The sequence below is a fragment of the Centruroides vittatus genome, unplaced genomic scaffold (assembly GCF_030686945.1).
Source record: "Centruroides vittatus isolate TY-2023 unplaced genomic scaffold, ASM3068694v2 scaffold_386, whole genome shotgun sequence".
Lineage (NCBI taxonomy): Eukaryota > Metazoa > Arthropoda > Arachnida > Scorpiones > Buthidae > Centruroides > Centruroides vittatus.
This window is the reverse complement of record NW_027122706.1, coordinates 4,568,642-4,590,103: the sequence shown is the minus strand read 5'-3', so window position 1 is coordinate 4,590,103 and position 21,462 is coordinate 4,568,642. Positions and strand designations below refer to the sequence as shown.

The 21,462-nt window shown below is 27.8% G+C and overlaps 1 protein-coding gene across 1 annotated transcript in view; it reads left to right on the top strand.

The window, feature by feature from the left end:
* LOC136988887 (tyrosine-protein kinase Fer-like) overlaps window positions 1-20,751 on the top strand; it is a 70,501-nt gene extending 49,750 nt beyond the window's left edge. The window contains exons 11-19 of the mRNA XM_067286892.1: window positions 3,976-4,071; window positions 7,410-7,511; window positions 8,896-9,093; window positions 9,181-9,357; window positions 9,937-10,150; window positions 15,919-16,042; window positions 16,464-16,615; window positions 18,773-18,895; window positions 20,230-20,751. Of these exons, the coding sequence (XP_067142993.1) occupies window positions 3,976-4,071; window positions 7,410-7,511; window positions 8,896-9,093; window positions 9,181-9,357; window positions 9,937-10,150; window positions 15,919-16,042; window positions 16,464-16,615; window positions 18,773-18,895; window positions 20,230-20,390 (1,347 nt within the window). The 3' untranslated portion in view covers window positions 20,391-20,751. The remainder of the gene's footprint in view (window positions 1-3,975; window positions 4,072-7,409; window positions 7,512-8,895; window positions 9,094-9,180; window positions 9,358-9,936; window positions 10,151-15,918; window positions 16,043-16,463; window positions 16,616-18,772; window positions 18,896-20,229) is intronic.
* The last annotated feature ends 711 nt before the right edge of the window (window positions 20,752-21,462 follow it).

The following is a 21,462-nucleotide window of genomic DNA, read 5'->3' as shown; positions in this document are numbered from 1 at the left end:
AGATTTAACCACTTGAGCATAGGATTTATAAAGTCTACCAGATAGCCCATTGTTTTCCGCAACTTGCTGTATTCTGTCATTTCCTCCAATTTTTTCTCTATTTCTTCTCAGTTCTCCAAGAATTCCATGCATTTGGTACAGGTGACCATGCATTTTCGCAACATACTCTCTTATTTCTGCCCGGTGTTGTACCTTGATAGTACTACTGGTATGTGCTGGGCAAAGATCTAACACCTTCCTCAGAAAATCATCTGCCTGTTTAAGAAGATCATATTCTATGGGAATATAAGATGTGGTCTCCGAATGTGCTGTCTCCAGAGCGAAATCCTTCCTCAACTCCCCTTCAGGAATGGGTCCTAAAACGACTGACACCTTATTACAATGCTTTTCCACCATTGAAAACCCCAGAAGTGTGTTTGTGTATACCTAATGCCTCCCAAACTGAAGGGAAGTACTGGACAGTTGAACTTATGTTCCACAATTTCTGTACTGTCAGGTAAAACACCCAGCAGCACAGAAGGAAAAAATAGTACTAAAATTATCTAAAATTAACTTAACACTAATACAGAAGATTACACAGTAGTTGACAGAAGAAGCAATTACAAAGTTAGAATCGATGACGTCACTTCAGTAACGGCTTTAAATCCGTTGGAATAACCGTTAGATCCGCTGAGTTCAACGACCGTGTTATTACACTAAAACTGGTGGACCTAGAACACCCAAATTTTCACACAGTACTCACGTGGTGCAGAAGTAACTGAATCCGGTTTCCTTTCTGGTTTAGCGTGTCACGTCTTCCGGATAACCGATCTCGGAAGAGTTACTTTTCTTCCGGTCGTAACCTTCGGACTTAAGGAGCTAGGGCCCGAAATTTGGGTCCAATTGACTCTTCTTGTCGAGACGCATCCGATGATATAAAAAGTTTCACTGTACTCACAACATTTACTGAATAAACACTATTCAAGCAGGAGCAGAAAAAAGACACTTGTTCCATTTTTAGTTTCTTAGGAAACCGACACTAATTGCGGTCGGTAAAACTTCCGTTAACCTAACGGGTACTTTACGCGGATTCGAGATTAGTTTGCCAGGCCTGGGCTTTTAAGCATGCACCGAAAAATTAGTAATAATAACGATAAATATCAAGTCAAATCAAAAGTTCAAATATATTTAATTAGTAACTAGAATGTACTACGTACAAATGTCAATAATATAAACAAAATTTATTAAAGAAAATCAACAAGTCAACCCGACAATAAACTCAGCTACTTAGCTTAACTTAATATTAATTCCCCTTTGAAAATTCGACAAATCAAATACTTAGAAACTATAAACAAAATCTCTTACTAATTAAACGTCTATCCGTCACCTCACTATACGAAGAACCTATTTCCTCAATCCTTTCGATATCGTCAAATCGTCAATCGAATTCCTTTTTAACACCTTGGATCGTCCAATTATCAATCTGGACTTCTATCAGAAAATACTTCGATTTCGAATTCACCTTGCTCTCAAAGTCGCCTCGATTTGGAAATCACCTCCCTCTCTGGAATTCACCAGTGAAGATCCTTACGTAATCCGTTACGATCTTTACGATGATTCGTTTCGAGTTGGTCTTTACGACTCGAGAACGTCCGTACGATGGTTCGAGGAAAGCTACACCTCCACACTCAGTACAGTGAATATCTACAGTTTATTTACAAAACAAATATTTACAGGATGTACAAATTCGACAACATTACATACACTATGCAACAAAGATGTGGTATCTCACGTCGGCTTGCCTACTGGGGACTGTTAGACTTCGGGGAACTCAGGTCGCCTTTCGTAGTTGGCTTAACCGCGTGGTCGTCCGATCTCTGCACTAACCCTTCTCAGAGGAATTCCTAAGAGGAGAACGCTCTCTCTACACCTCAAGGGCTTCCCTAGTGTCAGAGACTACCACGTATCTGGTCTCTCGCCCCTTCTCCCTGTTTCTCTCGCCACCCTTACCCTTTAAGGGATTCTACGGCGTCCAATCAGGTTCTTCTTTTCCCCTGGGAGCTTCCAAAGACGTCCGCCCTATGCCCGACGACGTAGCTTACAATCGTGTCTGTCCCTTGTTTACGTTTTTCAAGTCGACCAACACGTGGCAAACACATTGACGTGTACGATAAACGGAGACGCTACTCCCTTTGTTCTTTCTGGCCGTTTATAGCCACAACGCCAGGTGGGACTAATTATTTCGGTCGCGTGGCTTTTCGACCTACGACGCTAAAAGCGGACCTTTACATCATCTCTATTTGGAAATCACCTCTCTGGAAATTCACCTCCCTCTCTTCGGTTAACGTACGGGTTTTATACTGTGAGGTGACGTCACACTTCAGCTGTGTTACTCCCCTTATTTACATACTTAGTTGCTAACATTAATTTTCTTTTCTGGCAGCTTTAAGTTTCCGACAAAGCTTATAAACCGTTTACAAAGTATTTATCATAATTTTCTGGGATGTTAAGATGGTTTATCAAGTATTTCTTTACTAGTGAGTGTGGGGACTCCCCCCTTCATTATTTTTCTGCGGATCGTTTACTTCCACTGGGCAGTGCAAGTGCACAAGATTTTTTCCTACAGTGCTTATTTCTTCATGAGTTGTTTTGTCTTTTTTGTTACTAACAAGAGAGTGGTGAGGAACCTTCGTCCTAAATAAACATAAGTCCCAAACAAAATATAATAAAACGGAAATAATAATAAAATAAAAATAACGCTTGGACTCAGTTCCTTACATGCTTAAGATAGTAAGATTTTATCTATATTTGAGGGTATTAATGTGAAAAGTTAGTTTTTGTTATTTATCTAAAGACAATAACTATAACACAACTCTTGCTACAGTAAGTTTAATACATATAAAATATCATGGGTAGAATAATTGGTTATTTTCTTAAAAGCACAAAAACTAATTTATTGATGAAGAAAACTAGTTAAATAAAATTAGTTTTGTTGAATGTTAAACGATTCCACTGTTTCTTTCATCCATTTAAAAGGTTGGCATGGCTTATTCTTATTTGATGAAGAGTCGCTAACAAAATATCATTGTGACAATATATATTGCCACAAAGCAGTTATTGATTTTATTGATCTAATGACCAACACAAATGTTTGAATGGATGTACAGTACATTTTTTAATAGAAAAATGAAATGCTTTAGAATGGCAAAATGGAAAGCTGAACACATTATCAAAACTCAAAATTTCAAAAATAGTAAAATACCTTATATTTTATGAGATATTTAGCTTAATAGAACTTCTATCTCAAAATATAAGGTATTTTACTTTTAAACTTTGATCTTATTACATCTATTAGCTGATTTAAGCAGCAATTGATTATCATTAGCAGTAATCAATCAATTCTACAAAGTGTCAGAGACATTTTTAAAAATGTATTGTAATTTATTCCTTTCTTTAAATCTTTGTATCCATTTTTAATAAATTCTCTCTCTCTCTCTCTCTCTCTCTCTTATTGTGTGTAACTTGTGCTATGTTATAAACTTGATGATTATGGTATGACATACAGACTGTACATTTTACTGAATACAAAACAATTGTTAACAACCACATTAATTGTTCAATGATCATAAAGTAATATTTTAAGCATTTTGCATATTGATAGCTAGTTACTTTACATATAGACATTTTACTCTGTTTTAATTGTTTTAGGACATTGGTTTGGAGTTTTGAATCAACATTGTAACTCATAATTTTTATCATTTAAAATAATGGGAAATAGTCGTCTGGTTAATGATTTTGCACAGAATGGATTGCTAACTTTAACCAGGGATACCAGTATTTATTTTTGTATTTCTTACTAATGGTGCATAAATTATGGCTATATATCTTTTATTATGTTAATTGATTTAATTATAATTAATTTTTAAATAAAATGTTATTCTTAAATTTAACTTTCATATTGCTTTCTGTACTAATTTTTAAAATTTTTATTTAAAGAGAGAAGAATCACCAAGTTTGAGTTCATTTGGAAGAAAATCTGCTCGACTAATTATGAGTAAACTTCGCCATCCATTTCATACACTTAACAAAAAGGTAAACCTAAATTTTATATTATTATAAAATTAAAAATATAAAAACTAGGAGTTAATACACTTTGATAATTAATAAATAAACACACCTGTTTTATATTTGCTGAGCTTATTGTTTTATTCTTACGAACGTTTTCAGCCTACTATAATAGGCCATCTTCAGGCTTTACATTTTTGTTCGAACGGTAACATTCGAATTTATTTGAATTTGCATTTTAAGTTAACGGATTAACATACTCTCAAAACGCGTTGCTAACGAAAAACTTAAAGTAAAAAATAAATAATAAAATACAAAATAACTGAATAATAACAATAATAATAAAATACAAAAACTGAATAATGACGCAGAATTTTACATCTAGAATAATTAATTGTGAATACTAATTCCTATACAATCCAGTCCAAATTTTTATGGATTATCAAATCCCATACTCTTTTCAATTTTGTACTTCCAAGCCGATGGTAATGTGTTTGCATCTTTTGAGTTTAAGCATCTGTCCCTCATTTTACTTTTGTAAATTTCTATTTTTTCCATTTCCATTGCGATGGACGGTGAATGTCCTGTTACTTGGTGAATGTCCTGTTAAACGACAGTATATTTGAAACCAACACACGCTCCTTTATATATACCGGCATGGTCGAAAGACCCGTTTAAGTATAAGCTATCTGCATTTAAGGCGCTCATCAAAAGGGCCTTCTTATACTGCACCAATGTACTAGACCAGGACAAAGAAATTAATAGAATCCAAAAAGTAGCAAAGAATTTGGGATACAAAATGTCCACAATCAAAGGCCTCATCAAGAGTTACAGTAAACAGAAAGGTACAACGGCAACGAATAACAGCATCACAACTTTCAACAAGTTCACATACAATGAGCAAGCAAGGAAGGTGGTGAAGGAATTGGGAAAATACAAAAACACAAACATAGTTTACAAACGAGCACCCAATATTTATAGACTATTAAGAAATGATAAGGACAAGATTGGAATGGAAGAACAAGCGGGTGTATACATTATACCATATGAGAACCAACAATTAGGAATTGAGTATTTATGTTCCTTTACCCTTACTTTGAGGCTTCTTCACTTTGCAAAAAAGAAGCCTCAAAGTAAGGGTAAAGGAACATAAATATAGTGTGAGTAAGGGTCTAAACAGCATGATTTTGGCAAGTATGGCGCAGGCGGACGGAGAGGTAGTCAAATGGAATGAGGGAAAGATAGTTAAAACAGGACATTCACCGTCCATCGCAATGGAAATGGAAAAAATAGAAATTTACAAAAGTAAAATGAGGGACAGATGCTTAAACTCAAAAGATGCAAACACATTACCATCGGCTTGGAAGTACAAAATTGAAAAGAGTATGGGATTTGATAATCCATAAAAATTTGGACTGGATTGTATAGGAATTAGTATTCACAATTAATTATTCTAGATGTAAAATTCTGCGTCATTATTCAGTTTTTGTATTTTATTATTATTGTTATTATTCAGTTATTTTGTATTTTATTATTTATTTTTTACTTTAAGTTTTTCGTTAGCAACGCATTTTGAGAGTATGTTAATCCGTTAACTTAAAATGCAAATTCAAATAAATTTGAATGTTACCGTTCGAACAAAAATGTAAAGCCTGAAGATGGCCTATTATAGTAGGCTGAAAACGTTTGTAGGAATAAAACAATAAGCTCAGCGAATATAAAACAGGTGTGTTTATTTATTAATTGACTTAAACAGTGCTGAGAAGGAGATACGTAGATAGATAACACTTTGATAAAATATTAATTCTCTTAACTGTATATTGAATTTAAAAAATTATCATTTTTTAAATTCAATATACAGTTTTTAATAAACATGCATTTTTAATAAATATATTTTTAAATATTAGAAAAATTACAATAGCTTTAGTATGATTATTATGATATAATTTTATTTAACATCCTAAAAATTTTTATTGTAAGAACTATAAATTATTGCGATTCTAAAATATATTCCTTATCATAATCTAAAAATTAATGTAAAATACATAAAAAGAATTTTAATAAAAATATATAGATTAGTAAGATGATTTTAAAAAAATATAATAATAGAATGCAACATGTTTGATTACAAGGGCAGGAAGTCATTTAAATTTGTTGGTTGATGTTGGACAATTTTAGTATAAGCGTTTTAACAGTTCAGAGAGTATGAAGACAGTTGAACTTCTGCATAATTATCTTCAGAAACATCAAGATGTTTCTGAATATTAAAAAATGAAGAGTTTACTGATATTTCTGATCAAGTCAACAAAAAAGCTTATATGATGACACTTTGCAAAAAAGAAAATGCTCTGGTTTAACTAAAATTAATATTAATGCATAATACAGTACTTTTAATTGTGATTATCAATTAACCATTGATTAGAAATACATTATTGATTGCTTTAATAAAGATATTTCTCTTAGTAACGAAAAAGAATAATATACTGTTGCTAACTTCTGGAATGTAACCCATGTTTTGCATTAGTCTTTTGTTTCATATAGCATGGTTTTGCATAACACAGCACTTTTTCAGAACATAACTACCATATTATATGAGGGATACCTGTATGTGCTTTTCATCTCAAATTAATATTGTAGTATCTTGCTCCTGTACATCAAACTTTTTTGTTAGCAATGGAATCATGCTGGTCATCTAACTAACTCCTCTTAGGGAAAAATTTTTAAATTGAAATAACTACTTCTGGTTTGCATTGGAAGTTCATATACAGTTAATTGGGTTCTCTTGCCCCAAGCTTTTTATACCTGGTCTTGAATTTTATTTATCTAACACAGTTCACAAGATTAAGGAAGACAATCAGACAGATTATCTTCCTGTCAGTCTTTCCTTCCTGTCCAGACAAGAATTTATAAGTCTACAATTTTTTCAAATTGCAATGATAGTCGTGGAGATGTGCAGTGATGGTCTGGGAACATCCACTTCAATATTGAGAAGTGTCCAAAAGCCAATCAAAGTCTCCTCTTCCTTTAGTCCTAGCATCACATGTATTGCTCCTTTTTGTTCTTTCTTCTGTTCTCTCTTCTCTCTCTTCTCTCTCTTTTCCTGGTAGCCTATTTTTGTCCATTTGTTTCCATCTTCATGTTCCTTCCTGCACCTTGCTGATTTCCAAGGAAATAGACTCACAACTCTCTATTTTCTCTATTAGAGAAGGTAATGTCACCAGATGGTCATAAGGCCTTCCATGAAAGCCACTAATAATTACTTCCACGGCAGTAACAAGCCATTAAAAATGGTAGCAAGTATTAACAATTAAGTTGCAAACTCTGACAATATATTTATATATACATATTTTTTCTTTTATTTTTAGAACTCACCCGAATCTCCATCTCCAACTGATGAATATAGGCAATGCTGTACAGGAAGTTCCTCAGGAAGTGATCCAATCACTTCTTATCATGGAAGTAATCTTGTAAGTACTTATTTATGTATATAATTTTAAAAATTCTGAAACTTTTAATTGTTGTACACTCAAACCTGTTTTTGTGCGATTTTTTATTTGTGCGATTTGTTTTGTGTGATTTTTTGTGTGCGGTATATGAATTTCAATCAAATTGGTATACTGCACAAAAATAATTGCACAAAACACATTGCACATATAAAAAATCGCACAAAAAAAGACCGCATAAAAACAGGTTTGAGTGTATTCTAGAAAATTACATAGATGTGAATGGAAGAAAGCAAAAAAACTGAATTGCAAATAAAAATTTTTTTACTAAATCATTCTTGTGAATAGAAGTTATGAAAATGAAAATAAAAGCAAATTAAATTTTTGTTCTTTTGAATAACTGTTTTGATTTTTGTTTTAACCACAGAAGTCACCATACCAAGAAATGTAGTATGGTGACTTCTTAGTGTACTGTACATATGTTTAAATTATGGAAATTTGAAATAATATGTAGCAATCATATTCATAGAAAGCATCATGAGATGTTATTTTAATAACGATTTTCTCAGTTTGTTTGCTGAAAATTGTTGATTAGTCATCTATGAGAAGTGTATAATTTTTTTGCTTTTGTATTTATTTTTACTAATTTTATAATAACCTAATAGCAAATCAGTGAGCATTACTCTCTTAAGTCTATTATTGCATTTTTTGGTGACAATTAACATTTTTTAGATTGTGCAAGGTGTTCTGAAACACAATCTCTGCATAAACTAAGATAATTATATTGTAAACATATATTAGCTATTCCCTTTATAATTAATTGTGAAAAAGTTACATCAAGATTTGTTGGTGAAATTTTTAACTTTTTATTATAAATAGAAATGAAATATTTTAATGCAGTTTTATTCTATTGTTTTGGCAGTGATGATAATTACATTTTTATTTAAAAAATATCTTGTTAATTTCTTTTTTTTTAACAAAGTAAATGTTTGTTAAAAACATTTTGCCTATATATGAAAATAGTAGTTAGTAGATATAAAAAATATTAAATATAATAAAATATTTAAATAAAAATTATTAAATATTAAAAAATAGTAGCTATATGAAAATAGTAAATTTTGCTTATTGAAGAACTTAAATAATAAAGTTTGTAGATTTTAGTTATTTTAGTCATCTTCAGAAATATTATATTAAGAACAAAATTTCTTAAATTCCAAAAAATTATTTTAATGATATTTTTCCTGTGTAATAATTCTGTATAATAATAATAATGTTAGATAGTAATATCTAAAATATTAGCACTTATTAGTAGGTAGTTTAATAATATATAAATAAATATTTTAATTTTTTGTATAAATTATAACTGATTTTATTTCCTTACTAATAATTTTTATATGGCTCTTTTTAGATGTTATCTGTTCCTCATAAGAATTTACAAGAAGAAGAATGGTTTCATGGAGTACTTCCACGAGAAGAAGTTGTACGTCTCCTTGTAAATGATGGTGATTTTCTTGTGCGTGAAACAACTAGGAATGATGAGAGACAAATTGTTGTTTCAGTTTGTTGGAAAGGACATAAACACTTTATTGTACAAACAACATTTGATGTATGTCAAAAAATTATTTATAACTTTTCATCATATTAATTTTGATAAAAAATATTTTAAAAGTTAAAATGATAATGATAATTTCAGGGAAAATATAGATTTGAAGGACCTGCATTTTCTACAATTCAAGAATTGATAAATTATCAGCATCAGTCAGGCCATCCTATTACAAGTCGATCAGGAGCAATTTTGGCTAATCCTGTTCATCGTGAAAGATGGGAATTAAGTAATGATGACGTGGAATTAATTGATAAAATAGGACGTGTAAGTTTCTAAATACTTTTTTATCCATTTCATCCATAATAATTTTAATCACTAATAAATAAATAATATAAAAAATATTATTATTATTATTATAGTTAATTTTGAAATAAAATATTATAACAGAGGTAAATAGTTTCCTTTGCAAGCTTTTTATTTTTCAGTATCAAATTATATAATTAATTATGGGTTTTTCATCAATATAATCAATATAAATGAAAGCAAAATAATTATATGTGTAAACGTCCAGTAAATTAAATAAATGAATTGATTTCTTTTTGTTAATTTTCTTATCTTATTTATTAATTCATTACTAGATGACTGCATTTAACTCAGAATTACCAGTACATTACTAGTTTCTGGAAATGATCAGAAGATATTTAAAAAGAATTTAACACTTTATATTTAAATTAATATTTCTTTCCAAAAACGTCGAATTATGAAATCGAAGTATAAAAAAAATCTATCTGTTGAAACCAATATTGGCTTCTGTGGGTAGTTAAAAAAAAAAGTAGAATTGTTTGTTGCAATAAAATTATATTTTATTATTAATCTAATGGATTTCTTTTATGCTGTTTTTAGGGAAACTTTGGAGATGTGTACAAAGCAGTGCTTCATCCAACAGGGATTGAAGTTGCTGTAAAAACATGTCGAGTTAATTTACCTGATGAACAGAAAAGAAAGTTTCTTCAAGAAGGTCGGATATTAAAGCAATACAGTCATCCAAATATTGTCAAATTTATAGGCATTTGTGTACAGAAACAACCAGTCATGATAGTAATGGAACTTGTTCCTGGTATGTTATAAATTTCTTTCTTCTTGCTTTATTCAAAAAATTTCAAGCAAGGCTTTCTTTTTGCTTTATTCAAAAATTTCAAGCAAAATTTCAAGATGTAAGAAAAGGGCCTTCCTCATGTAATCAATATAAGTAAATTTTGCATAGAATTTTTCTCTAAAAAAATCTTAAAATTTGACTTCAAACTCATGGTGCATTTTAGAATTGATGAAATATAATTAAAGATATATACAATCCCAGGCAAAAAGCATTTGATACTGTTTGCCATTAAATTTAACTGCCATAAAAACCTTTTGAAATTAAGATAAACAAAAATAAGTATATAATAAAGCCAAAATTAAATACAATTATCTTTATTACACCACTGTATTTAATATAAAGATTTTAAATAATATGAAACAAAACATAATACAAGTTGAATTCACTTGATAGTATAAAAAAGTATGTAATTAACAAAACAATGGAAAAAAGTTTATGAATTTTGATGGTTAATATTTTGTGACCTGTCTTCTAGTCTTGATAACAGCCTTAATTCATCTTTGAAGTGAAAAAATCAGCTTTTCACACATTTCTGGTGTAATTTCCTTTTATCTTCCTAACTATCTTCAATAGCTTGAGTCAGTGATTAATTATCGGTTGGAATATGTTTATTAACATGTTTTTCTTTTAATTCCCATCAAATATTTTTGACAGGATTCAAGTCATGTCTTTGTTGGGGCCATTTTAACACTGAAATGTTTTTGCTTTAGAAAAGGTTTAACACATTGGGCTTGATGGCAGGGAACACTGTTGTCTTGAAACAAAAAGTTGTCTGAATCTCCAAAGTGATTATCCAATGTTAGAATCAAAAATGTCTCAAGGATATCCAAATACATTGCAGCATTTACAGATCTATTAATATTATACACAATTCTCCTGGTTCTATGGATGAAATATAAGCCCATATCATTAAATTTTGTGGAAATTTGACTGTTGAACAAAAACAATCTCCATTGAATTTTTTACATGATTTTTGCTAAACAAATAAATGTTTATCATTGCCTGCTCCCAAGTTTATTCTGAATTCATCATTGAAAACTTAAAGGATCAATCTTTGTGTTGATTGGCTCAAATTATATGTTTTTGTCAATGAGTAGTGATTTTTGCTTTGTTATATTGAATGAATAATATTTTTCCTTTAATCTATTTCTTACTATGTTATTACTTACATCAACTCCTTGCCTTTTCCATTTTATATTTATTTATTTTGAAGTTTCTTTATGATTTTTATGACATATTTTCACTAATTGTTATTCTGCTTTATTTTTGTTGCTCAAGGACAGCCACAATGAGGTGATATTTTTTTTTTTACTGTTCCTGTCAGTCTTTTATATCTTTCAAACATTTGATACTGTACTAATTGCACATCCAATCAATGCTGCAACATCCTTTTACAATTGGCAAATTCCTCTTTTAATAAATGAATTATCTAGTATTTTACTTTTTCAATAATTCATGTCAGGAGACATCTTTATTCATTACAATGTTCAAACTTACATAAATGACACAATGCAACTGAACTTACATCAATATCATTTAATTGCAAACATTTCTTATATATCTAATCGGCTGTTAAAACTCACATACTTTTTCTAATGCCACTTAAAAAGTTTATTTCAGCAGTAAGTTGTTCACTAAAGTAATTATGTTTAACTTTTGCCTTAATGTATATTTATTTTTGTTCATCTTAATTTCAGAAGGTGGTTTTTATGGCAACTAAATTTAATGGCAAAAACTATCAAATACTTTTTGCTAGGGGTTATATATATATATATATATATATAATTAAAAAAATATATTAGTCTTATTCAGACACTGAAGAAACCTTTCTATGCAGCAAAAATAATATAATTACAAATGTTTCCAATCATTTATAAAGACTATTTTTAAGTAAAATAAACAATTGAACAAAAACAAGAAAATGCAATGTAGCAGAAAAACTTTTGAACCTAGAATGCCAATTAGTTTAAATTAAAAATTTTTAAGTAAAACAAAAGAATAAATATAAAAATATAATAAATATATATGTAAATGATAAAAAATAACAAAAATAATAATACATAATAAATATAAATAAATAAACAAGGTAAATGAAAGAGGGAAGAATACCTCATACACACAACAGTGATACCACACTGGAGTAAAGTAAACAAACATACCACTGAACCTAATTACCGGTGTGTGTCTTCTGATAAACAGATCATTACGAACATTTTCGAACTCTTAGGTTCTTCAGGTAACTAATAACTCCTGAACAAATGCAATTCAAATCAAATTCAATTGGAACACCAGTCAGAACCCAATTGAATTTAATTTGAATTGCATTCGTTCAGGAGTTATTAGTTACCTGAAGAAGAACCTGAGAGTTTGAAAACATTTGTAACAGTCTGTTTATTAGACGCACACCGGTAACAGGTTCAGTGATATGTTTGTTTACCTCATACACAGAGAAGTCTATCCAAAATATATGTATTATATTTTTATATGTATTCTTTTATTTTAATTTTTAATTTTTAATTTAAACTGACTGGCATTCTATATTTCAAACTTTTTCTGTTACATTCCATTTTCTCACTTTGTTCAAATTTATATTTTGTCTGAAGATGATCTTTAATTAAAAATGATTGAAAACATAATTAAATTGTTTTTGTTGTATACAAAGGGTTTTTGAATGCCTGAATATCCACAGTTGCAGTTTATATTTGTTATATTAATTTTAGAATTATGATACTTTGATGCAAATGATTTAAATTGCCAGTCATGCTATTTGAAGTTTTTACAGCATACAGAATAATTTAAAGATAATAAATGTATCTGTAATTTTTACTTTCCCAGCTGTTAGGATGTGTTCAGTCAGACTTTTCTTGTTGCATTACATTTGGCTAATCAAAGAAGGCATTATTTAAGGTTTTACAAATAACACTTTTGATTGACCAGACATAAGATAACATAATGTGAAAAGAACCTGTCTGATCACAACTTTACAAACTATAATATACAGAAAGTAGGATGACTAGTCAAATTTTGACTTTCCAATTTTTTGCATTTTCTACTTAATATTTTGACACTCCATGAGCCCAAAAATGTAAAAAAAAATCTTACAAAATTTTGTGTGTGATTGTGTCTATTTTGCATTATATCTCAGGATGAGATGACCAAAGATTTTGAAACTTGACAGGGTTATGTCTATATATGGGGCATTGGTGCTATTAAATTTTGGAGATTATAAGTGAAGGGAGGAGATAGAGGGGAGATCATGTCATATCTCAAGTTGGGTCGTACTTAATGAAAATTTAACTCATTGGCATTTACAGTTTCTTTAAAAAAAAATCGTTATTACACCCAAAATAAGGTTTTTGTTATTTTATAATAGTTAATAATATAAAAGTTATTTTTTAAACAAAATATCATAATTGACAGTGACTTACACAGTTTTTTTCAAAATATTCTGTTTTGAAAAATGAGAAAATTTATCATAATTCAACAAAATTACTGTTTTAAGCTTTTATTATTATTTAAATATTATGTTATAGTTTTATTGAAAATTATCAAACCTTAATGTTTCCTTAACCTCCTCCTCCTAACTGCACTGGAAAAGTTGTGTAAGAGTCCTTGTCAGCATTTTTTTATTTAAATTAATTAAACATGTATTATTGGGTTGCAATTTGAAAAAGTTGTAGACCTATAAATTCTCACTGTTGTGCAAAAATTTTTTCCTTGTAAGGAGTTAAATAGATGATGGCATGAATGTTGCTAACAGGAAAAGTATGATGTACAGGCGCAAGACACTACTAATTTGAGGTAGAGGGCATATATTTTAAATAAATAAATTTAAAAAATGATTAAAAATTTCAGTCCAATGTTGTGACAGTGTCACAATAAATAATTGCTCATGTTTATAAATAATGTTTTATTATGTATATTATGATATGTTAATTACAATATGCATCATATAGATTGTGTAGAATAGAATTGTAATAAAGAATGGAATAATGAAGAAAACGTGTATCAGATTGTTTTTAGAAATTTAGTATTACAGTTAAACATTGTGAAAAGTTTAAAAAAAACTTTTATGGTACTGTCAAATGATTAAAAATTATCAATATTTTAATGAACTGAAAATTAAGCTGTGTATTTTATTTTTGATTTATATGATAAACCTGTGCCAACTCTGGCTAGTAAGGGGTTGAAGGTTGTCCAAATTTAGGAAAGTCTGAGTTAATAAGGTATTTTCTCTGAAAACATGGTAAACAACAAGATTGATAAGCCCTTCCTTAAGCCCTTAGCCCGAGTTATCTCGGGCAAGTTTCACAGCGTTACAAACAAAACGGTACTTTTGGCCCGGAAAATTTTTTTTTTTTTTTTTGGATCTTTGGAATGTTTTCTGTCTCCAAATTTTTTGAAAAATTTTTACCCGCGCGAAAAAATTTTATTGAGATTTTAATTAACCTTTAATGACGCGCGATTAACGCTTAATTGTTTTTTATGGGATTTTTTTATGGAACTTCATTCATCCTTCTAAAGTTCTAGTGCGCCGATTTTACTTCGGTAAAGTTATTTAAAGCTATTTTCTGATGTCAAAAACAACATCCAATAGTTTTTTTAATTTTTTTAATTAATAGATTTTATTATATATACGTTTAATTAAGTCGGGGGGTCGGAAATTTCAATTAAAATCGTAATTTTAAAAAAATATTTAGAAATATACCGCCATCTAGTATTCACCCTACTTTTTACCCTTCTCCTCCTGAGAGTTTCATGAGAATGTCCCGCGAAAGACGACACCAGCTGTTCTCAAGGTCATCCAGCTGTGTAAACAATGACTCATCGGTGTCAGATTTCGCGGTAAGGCGAGACAAAGGAAATTGTACTTTGAAGCTTTTTCTTCAAAATTAACACATTTCTTTCGTTTTTTTTTCGTTTTTATGTTTAACTACATTAAAATTAAAAAGTATTTAATTAGCCAGAGTCCCAAAGAGTTAATTATTATGATCACCTATTCACAGAAGTTTTACTCAGCTGAGATTTTACTGCTGAATGTATTATTACAGGAAATAAGCTCATAAAATTTTATGACTACAATATACAGTAAGGTACAATTTTCAGTAACTTGCCAATTGCAGTAATATAATGCATAGTATCACAAAAACTTCTGGATATTGAAAACATTCATTAATTATAATTTTTCTATTGTGAAGAAATATTAAATTACTGTTTGAAAAAGTTTGTCCAAGTTAGTGGGAGTTTACTGTAAGTAATAAATCTATCAAAATTTATTCTCTAGGAATCATTGATACTTGGTTTTTTTTAAGGTATGTAATATTGTATTTTCTTGGTTTTGAGTTACCATTGATTCCAAAATGCACCATAAGTTTGAAATCAAATTTTAAGATTTTTTTTACAGAGAGAAATTTATAAAATCAATGTGATTAAGTTCTGTTTAACAACAATAAGTTAAATGCTCATTATCAGCATAGCTCATTTAAACTGATGAGTGTTGAGCAATATATCTGAAAACATCTATTATTGGTACATTATGCACCAATAATAGATGACTGCTGATTTTTGTTTTATATGCAAGATCACCTTATATGCAAGTAAATATGGTATTTTGTAATTTTTTTTTATTCTAAAATTCTTATATTCTTAAATTTACCCGGAATATGTGAAAAAATGCTTTTCAACGTATTAGTAAAAGTTATACATAAAAATAATATATTTTTCTGTAGGAGGATCATTGTTAAATTTTCTTCGTTTACAAGGAGTAACACTAACAGTGCCACAACTGATTGCAATGTGTACAGATACAGCAGCAGGAATGGAATATTTGGAAAGTAAAAATTGTATTCACAGGTACAGTTTATATATGTTAATATTTTATAAGTTAATGTGTATGAAGGACAATCAACAGAGTAACTAGCACAAAAAAAAACATAATAATAACTACTACCTCCTTGTTATTAATTGTTAAAAAAGTAATTCAAGTAGTAATTACTTTGAATATGATATATATATTAATTTTTACATAATATTTAGCATATAATAATTACAGTCAAATTTATTTAGTGTCACTTCTGAAATTAACATTAAATCCAAGTGTCACATTAAATCAAAGTACCTTAAATGATAATGAGGTTTACACAAATTTGAAAGTTGAATAATATTGATTGATTGAAAATGAATGAAATCGAGTAAATTTTGAAATCTAATTAATTTTAAAGTATTATGTAAAAGAGATAAAATATTTTATGTACATATGTTTGTAAAACAATAGGGATTTAGCTGCAAGAAATTGTCTTGTTGGTTACAATAACAACGTAAAAATTTCTGATTTTGGAATGTCACGTGAAGAAGAAGAATATATTGTATCAGATGGAATGAAACAGATTCCAATTAAATGGACAGCACCTGAGGCACTTAATTTTGGTAAGTGTATATTTTATAATAATTGCATATATGAAAATTTCATAAAATATTTAAATATAATTGTAAAAGAAATATTGAAAAGTGCATATTATTATTATTTTGTAAATGTCATGTTGTTCAGCTGATACTGGTTCCAGGTGCTATGTCAGACTTGTTTGGGTAGCTATGTTATTATATACTTCTGTTGTTACAGAAATTCATAATCTGTTAAAGTCAAACTTAGACAAGTATTGACTTAAAAAGCCTGACACAAAAGAATTAGGAATGAAACCAAGTCTATCAATATTTATTTTTACTTGTATGATAATGGATTAAAACCTAATGATAAGCCTATATGCAAATTTCAGTTAGTATGATGCACAAGTACTGTACATGTTGAACAACAAAGCAAAATATGTTAAAAACTAGTGAACTTTAATAAATAATATTGAATGTGTACATTAGATCTTATAACCAATTTATATTTAGACATCTTTCAGTTTTTTACCATTACCCAATTGGAAATATGGCATAATAGAAGAATAGCTGCCATCTTACCAACTGAGATAGGACTTCATGTGTAGACTGAGTGTCATTGTGAAAAACTTCTCTTATTGGCTATCCTTTAATAGAAAATTTTCAGCAGAAGAAATTTTCTCTAAATAACAAAGAATTAGTTGAAGTTCCTGAATATTAAGTTTTGCTAAGTAATAAGTTAAAAACAATACAAATGCTATGAAATAAGTAATATTTGGCAACTCTTTTTCCAAGCTTTTGGAAAAAGAGTTGCCAAATATTACTTATTTCATATGCCAAAAAAGAGTTTCTTTTGTATTTACAAAAGTCATTTAATTTAATGCTGCAAAATAATGTATTAAAGTCATTTAAACATTAAAAAAAAGTAATTGATTGTTAAAAATATCCAAACTGAAGATTTTTGTACTTTCACCTTGTCAAAAAAGATTTATAACTGCACCAGAACCCTCTATTCAAGATTCATCACATGCTTTGGCTTTTTTGGCTCTCATCACGCTATTGAAAACCAGAAAATACATTTTTCAATAAGTGGTATATTGTACTTAAGTAATAAATAAATAAATAAACACTTACTGAATGGAGAAGTAATAAGTATTTTGACTGATGTTTGCTAGAATAGCATTTAGATGACTCATTTTTACAAATCATACACTTCCCAAAAATTTCATAATACAAGATGAAATATGTTTAGTCATAATTACATGATAATACTAAAAAAGTTTTAAATTAATGAAAATAAAATAATACAAAACTTAACATTTTAGAAAGCTTAATGCCACTTAAAATACAATGAGTATAACACTAATTAGTTACAAGCTTGGTATCTATATATTTTAACACTGTTGTTGACTTATGGCTAAACCTCTGTTAAAAAATATATAGATACCAAGCTTGTTAACCAATCAGTAGTAATCTTTTTAAAATGTAAATTGCATTATTTTTTCTGTATTAATTTTAAAAAATTTTAAAACATTCGTGTTAAATTTTAAATATTCGTAAATTTTTTTGGTATTATTAATTTATGTACTATGGAAATTTTTGAAAAATGTATAATTTGTAAAAATGAGTCATCTAAATGCTATTCTGTAGTAAACATCAGTCAAAATAGTTGCTATTTCCCTATTTAATGAGTGTATATTTACTTATTTATTTATTACTTAAGTATAATGTATCTTTTATTGAAAGATATATTTTTTGTTTATTTAATAGTCTGATGAAAGCAAAAAATAGTTAACAGTGATTATTGTTTGTTGTTTTGGACTGTGTATTTGGACATGTCTGTATTTTAGAAATGTAAAAATAGATTTAAATATGTATTTTGTAATTGAAGAAATATGTTAATTTTAATTAAATATATTGACAACTTAATGATGAAAATTAATTTCTTATGAAAATGAAGTTAATGGATTAGATAGTTAATGTTTAAATCCTATTATATACTTAAAATATAGAATTAGATTTAAAAGTATTATTAGGAACTGTCCAAATTCACAAACATTATTTTCATAAATGAATTCTGTTAGCTTACATAAAGTCAAAATATATGTTATTTTAAATTATCATATTATTACTACAGATTTAAAGTATAACTTATAAAAAATCATTCTCTAGAACAATTTAATATTATTTAATTACTTTAAGGGAAATATACATCATTATGTGATGTTTGGAGTTATGGAGTTTTAATGTGGGAAATATTTTCACTTGGAAGTACACCTTATTATGGACTTACTAACAGTAAAGCTAGAGAGCTTATTGATTCAGGTTAGTTTGTTTCAATAATTTTAATATAATATTCTCTTAACTTCTGATATGAAACTTTTCATATATGTATTTTTTAAAAATTGTTCATTTTTTAAAATTATTTAACTATCAAACCTGAAATTTATAATATAAAAATGTTTACAGATGATTCATAGAATATTCAACTTCGTTAATTTGATATCTTAATATCACATATCATTTATCTAATCTTTTAAACAACACTTGTATTTTATTCTTCCTTTCATAAAATTTCAATTTTATATTTAAAATTTAGAAAACAGTTTTTATAATTTATATAAATATTTATTATTTAATAATTTTCTATTAACAGAGTAAAATTATTTGAATTTTAAAAATACAGGGCTAATGAATTTTGAACTATTTTTTTAATATGATTTTTACAAATAAAATTAAGGAAAAGTAAATCATTAATATAAAAAAAAAGTTATTTCTATAATTACACTGATTTACCCCATGTTCCTGAATAGTTGGGACTGAGTAATCCTTTATGAAAATTGAATTCTCAAACTTTGAGTTCCATTTTCAATGTTAAATTTGTAATTTGTTTCAAAAACTTTATGTATTACTGTTGTTTTAAAAAATTTTAAGAAAGATGAATAATTTTATTAAATAAATATAGTATATTTAATAAAATATTATTATATTATAATAAATATAATATATTTATTTAATAAAATCATTCAATGGTTTATAGTGCTTCAAAAGTCATTTTATTTCAGTCAAAAGAAAACAAAAACTGAACTTATAATAGATACCATAAAAATGAGTACAGTGATCTTTTAGCATTGCATCTGCTTGTCTGCTTTGTTAAAAATTTCTGTGTATTGTTAAACTTATTTCATTACCTTCAAATTTTAAAAGAAAAGTTTATACAAATTTTAAGGTATATTTAAAAAGCATCAAAAAATTAATAAAAGATTGAATTAGAATAAATATTACAAATAATTGTAAAGTGCAGTAGAGCTTTGTTTTTACAATGTAATTGATTCTTAGAAATGTAATTTTGTTTCTATAATAACAGAAATAATCAGCAAAAAATAAAAAAACATGGTATTTACTAAGTTTTTATCTGTAACTAGTATAAATTATCTGTTTTGTAAAAGCTATAAAGTAAGCAGTCATTAAGCAAAGGCCTACTGTATTATTAGATATTTATCCAAATACCTATTTGCTGACTAATCTGGCAAATAGATATTTGCATTGAAATAAATAAATTGGGTTTGAGGATTTCTTGTGTTTTGATAAAGATTTATAAATTATAAATGTTTTGAAGCAATATTGTTATTATTAATATTATAATGATTAATTTTTAGGTTACCGTTTGCCATCACCCGAAAGCACACCTGTTGGTGTATATGAATTAATGTTAAGATGTTGGGAATATAATCCAGAAAGAAGACCACATTTTCAAGAAATAAGAATGACATTAGAAAATATTACAAGTAACATGGAAAAATTTAGAATACAAATTTAGTAATTTATAAGTTATCTTATTCTTCATCAAGTTTAATTATGTATATAAACAAAACTTATTTCTTAATTACTGTCACTTTAAATTTTATATTTTCTGTGTTTTTATATTTTCTCATAAAAATTTTGTAAATTGTATTTAAAAAAAGGTTAGTGATATATTGTACAATTCTTGTAAATCATAAAATGAGCCCATGGACCAATGTGAGAAATACAGATATATTAGTATATTAAGAAAAAATTTTTATGTTGTATATGAGTGAATTTTTCTTAAAAATTTCTTTTTATGTAATTAATGGATAATTTTTGAATTTAAAACATTGATTTTAAGTTTATATCTAAGTCTAACACATAGATATAACTCAAAATTTAAAAATTATTCATTATTTTTATTTTATTTTTTTAATTTTAACGAATATTTTAATACATTTCCTTTTCACTTTTTAATATTTATTATATTTTATTTTTTTTAAGAGAATATATTTATATTTATATTCTGTATCTACGGTTTATCTTCACTATGTTAATAGAACAATGAACAGGCAGCACACTTTCATTTATAATCATTTATTTTTTAAGAGATTTTATATGGCATTATCTATTGTAACAAATGTAAATCATCTGTATATTTTTGCTAATGTGTTGATAAGAATTGTTAAGAAATACTGTCTGTTCTGCACAGATTGAGCAAAATACCATATTATATATATAGTATTTTACAGTTAAATTTTGTCTTATTCAGATTGCATGTAAATATTTAATCAGAAAACTGTTTTTTACTGTAATGATGTTTTATGTTTCTGTAGTGTTCATAAAAGGGTAAGCTAAAATGTAAAAATTTAATGAGTATTTAAATTCTGACTTTCACATTTAAATAATATAATGTGAGATTTAATTTATGTTAAAAAATAAGATATATTAATTCTAAACTGTCCGTTTAATAAGGTATTTGCTTGGCGTATCTAGTCTGCCAATTTATTGATATCTTGAAAACAAAAAGTTCTAGATTAGATTATTTCCATCTATTGTTAAGTTAATTGAATTCAGAACCAATATGCTAATATATAATTATTATT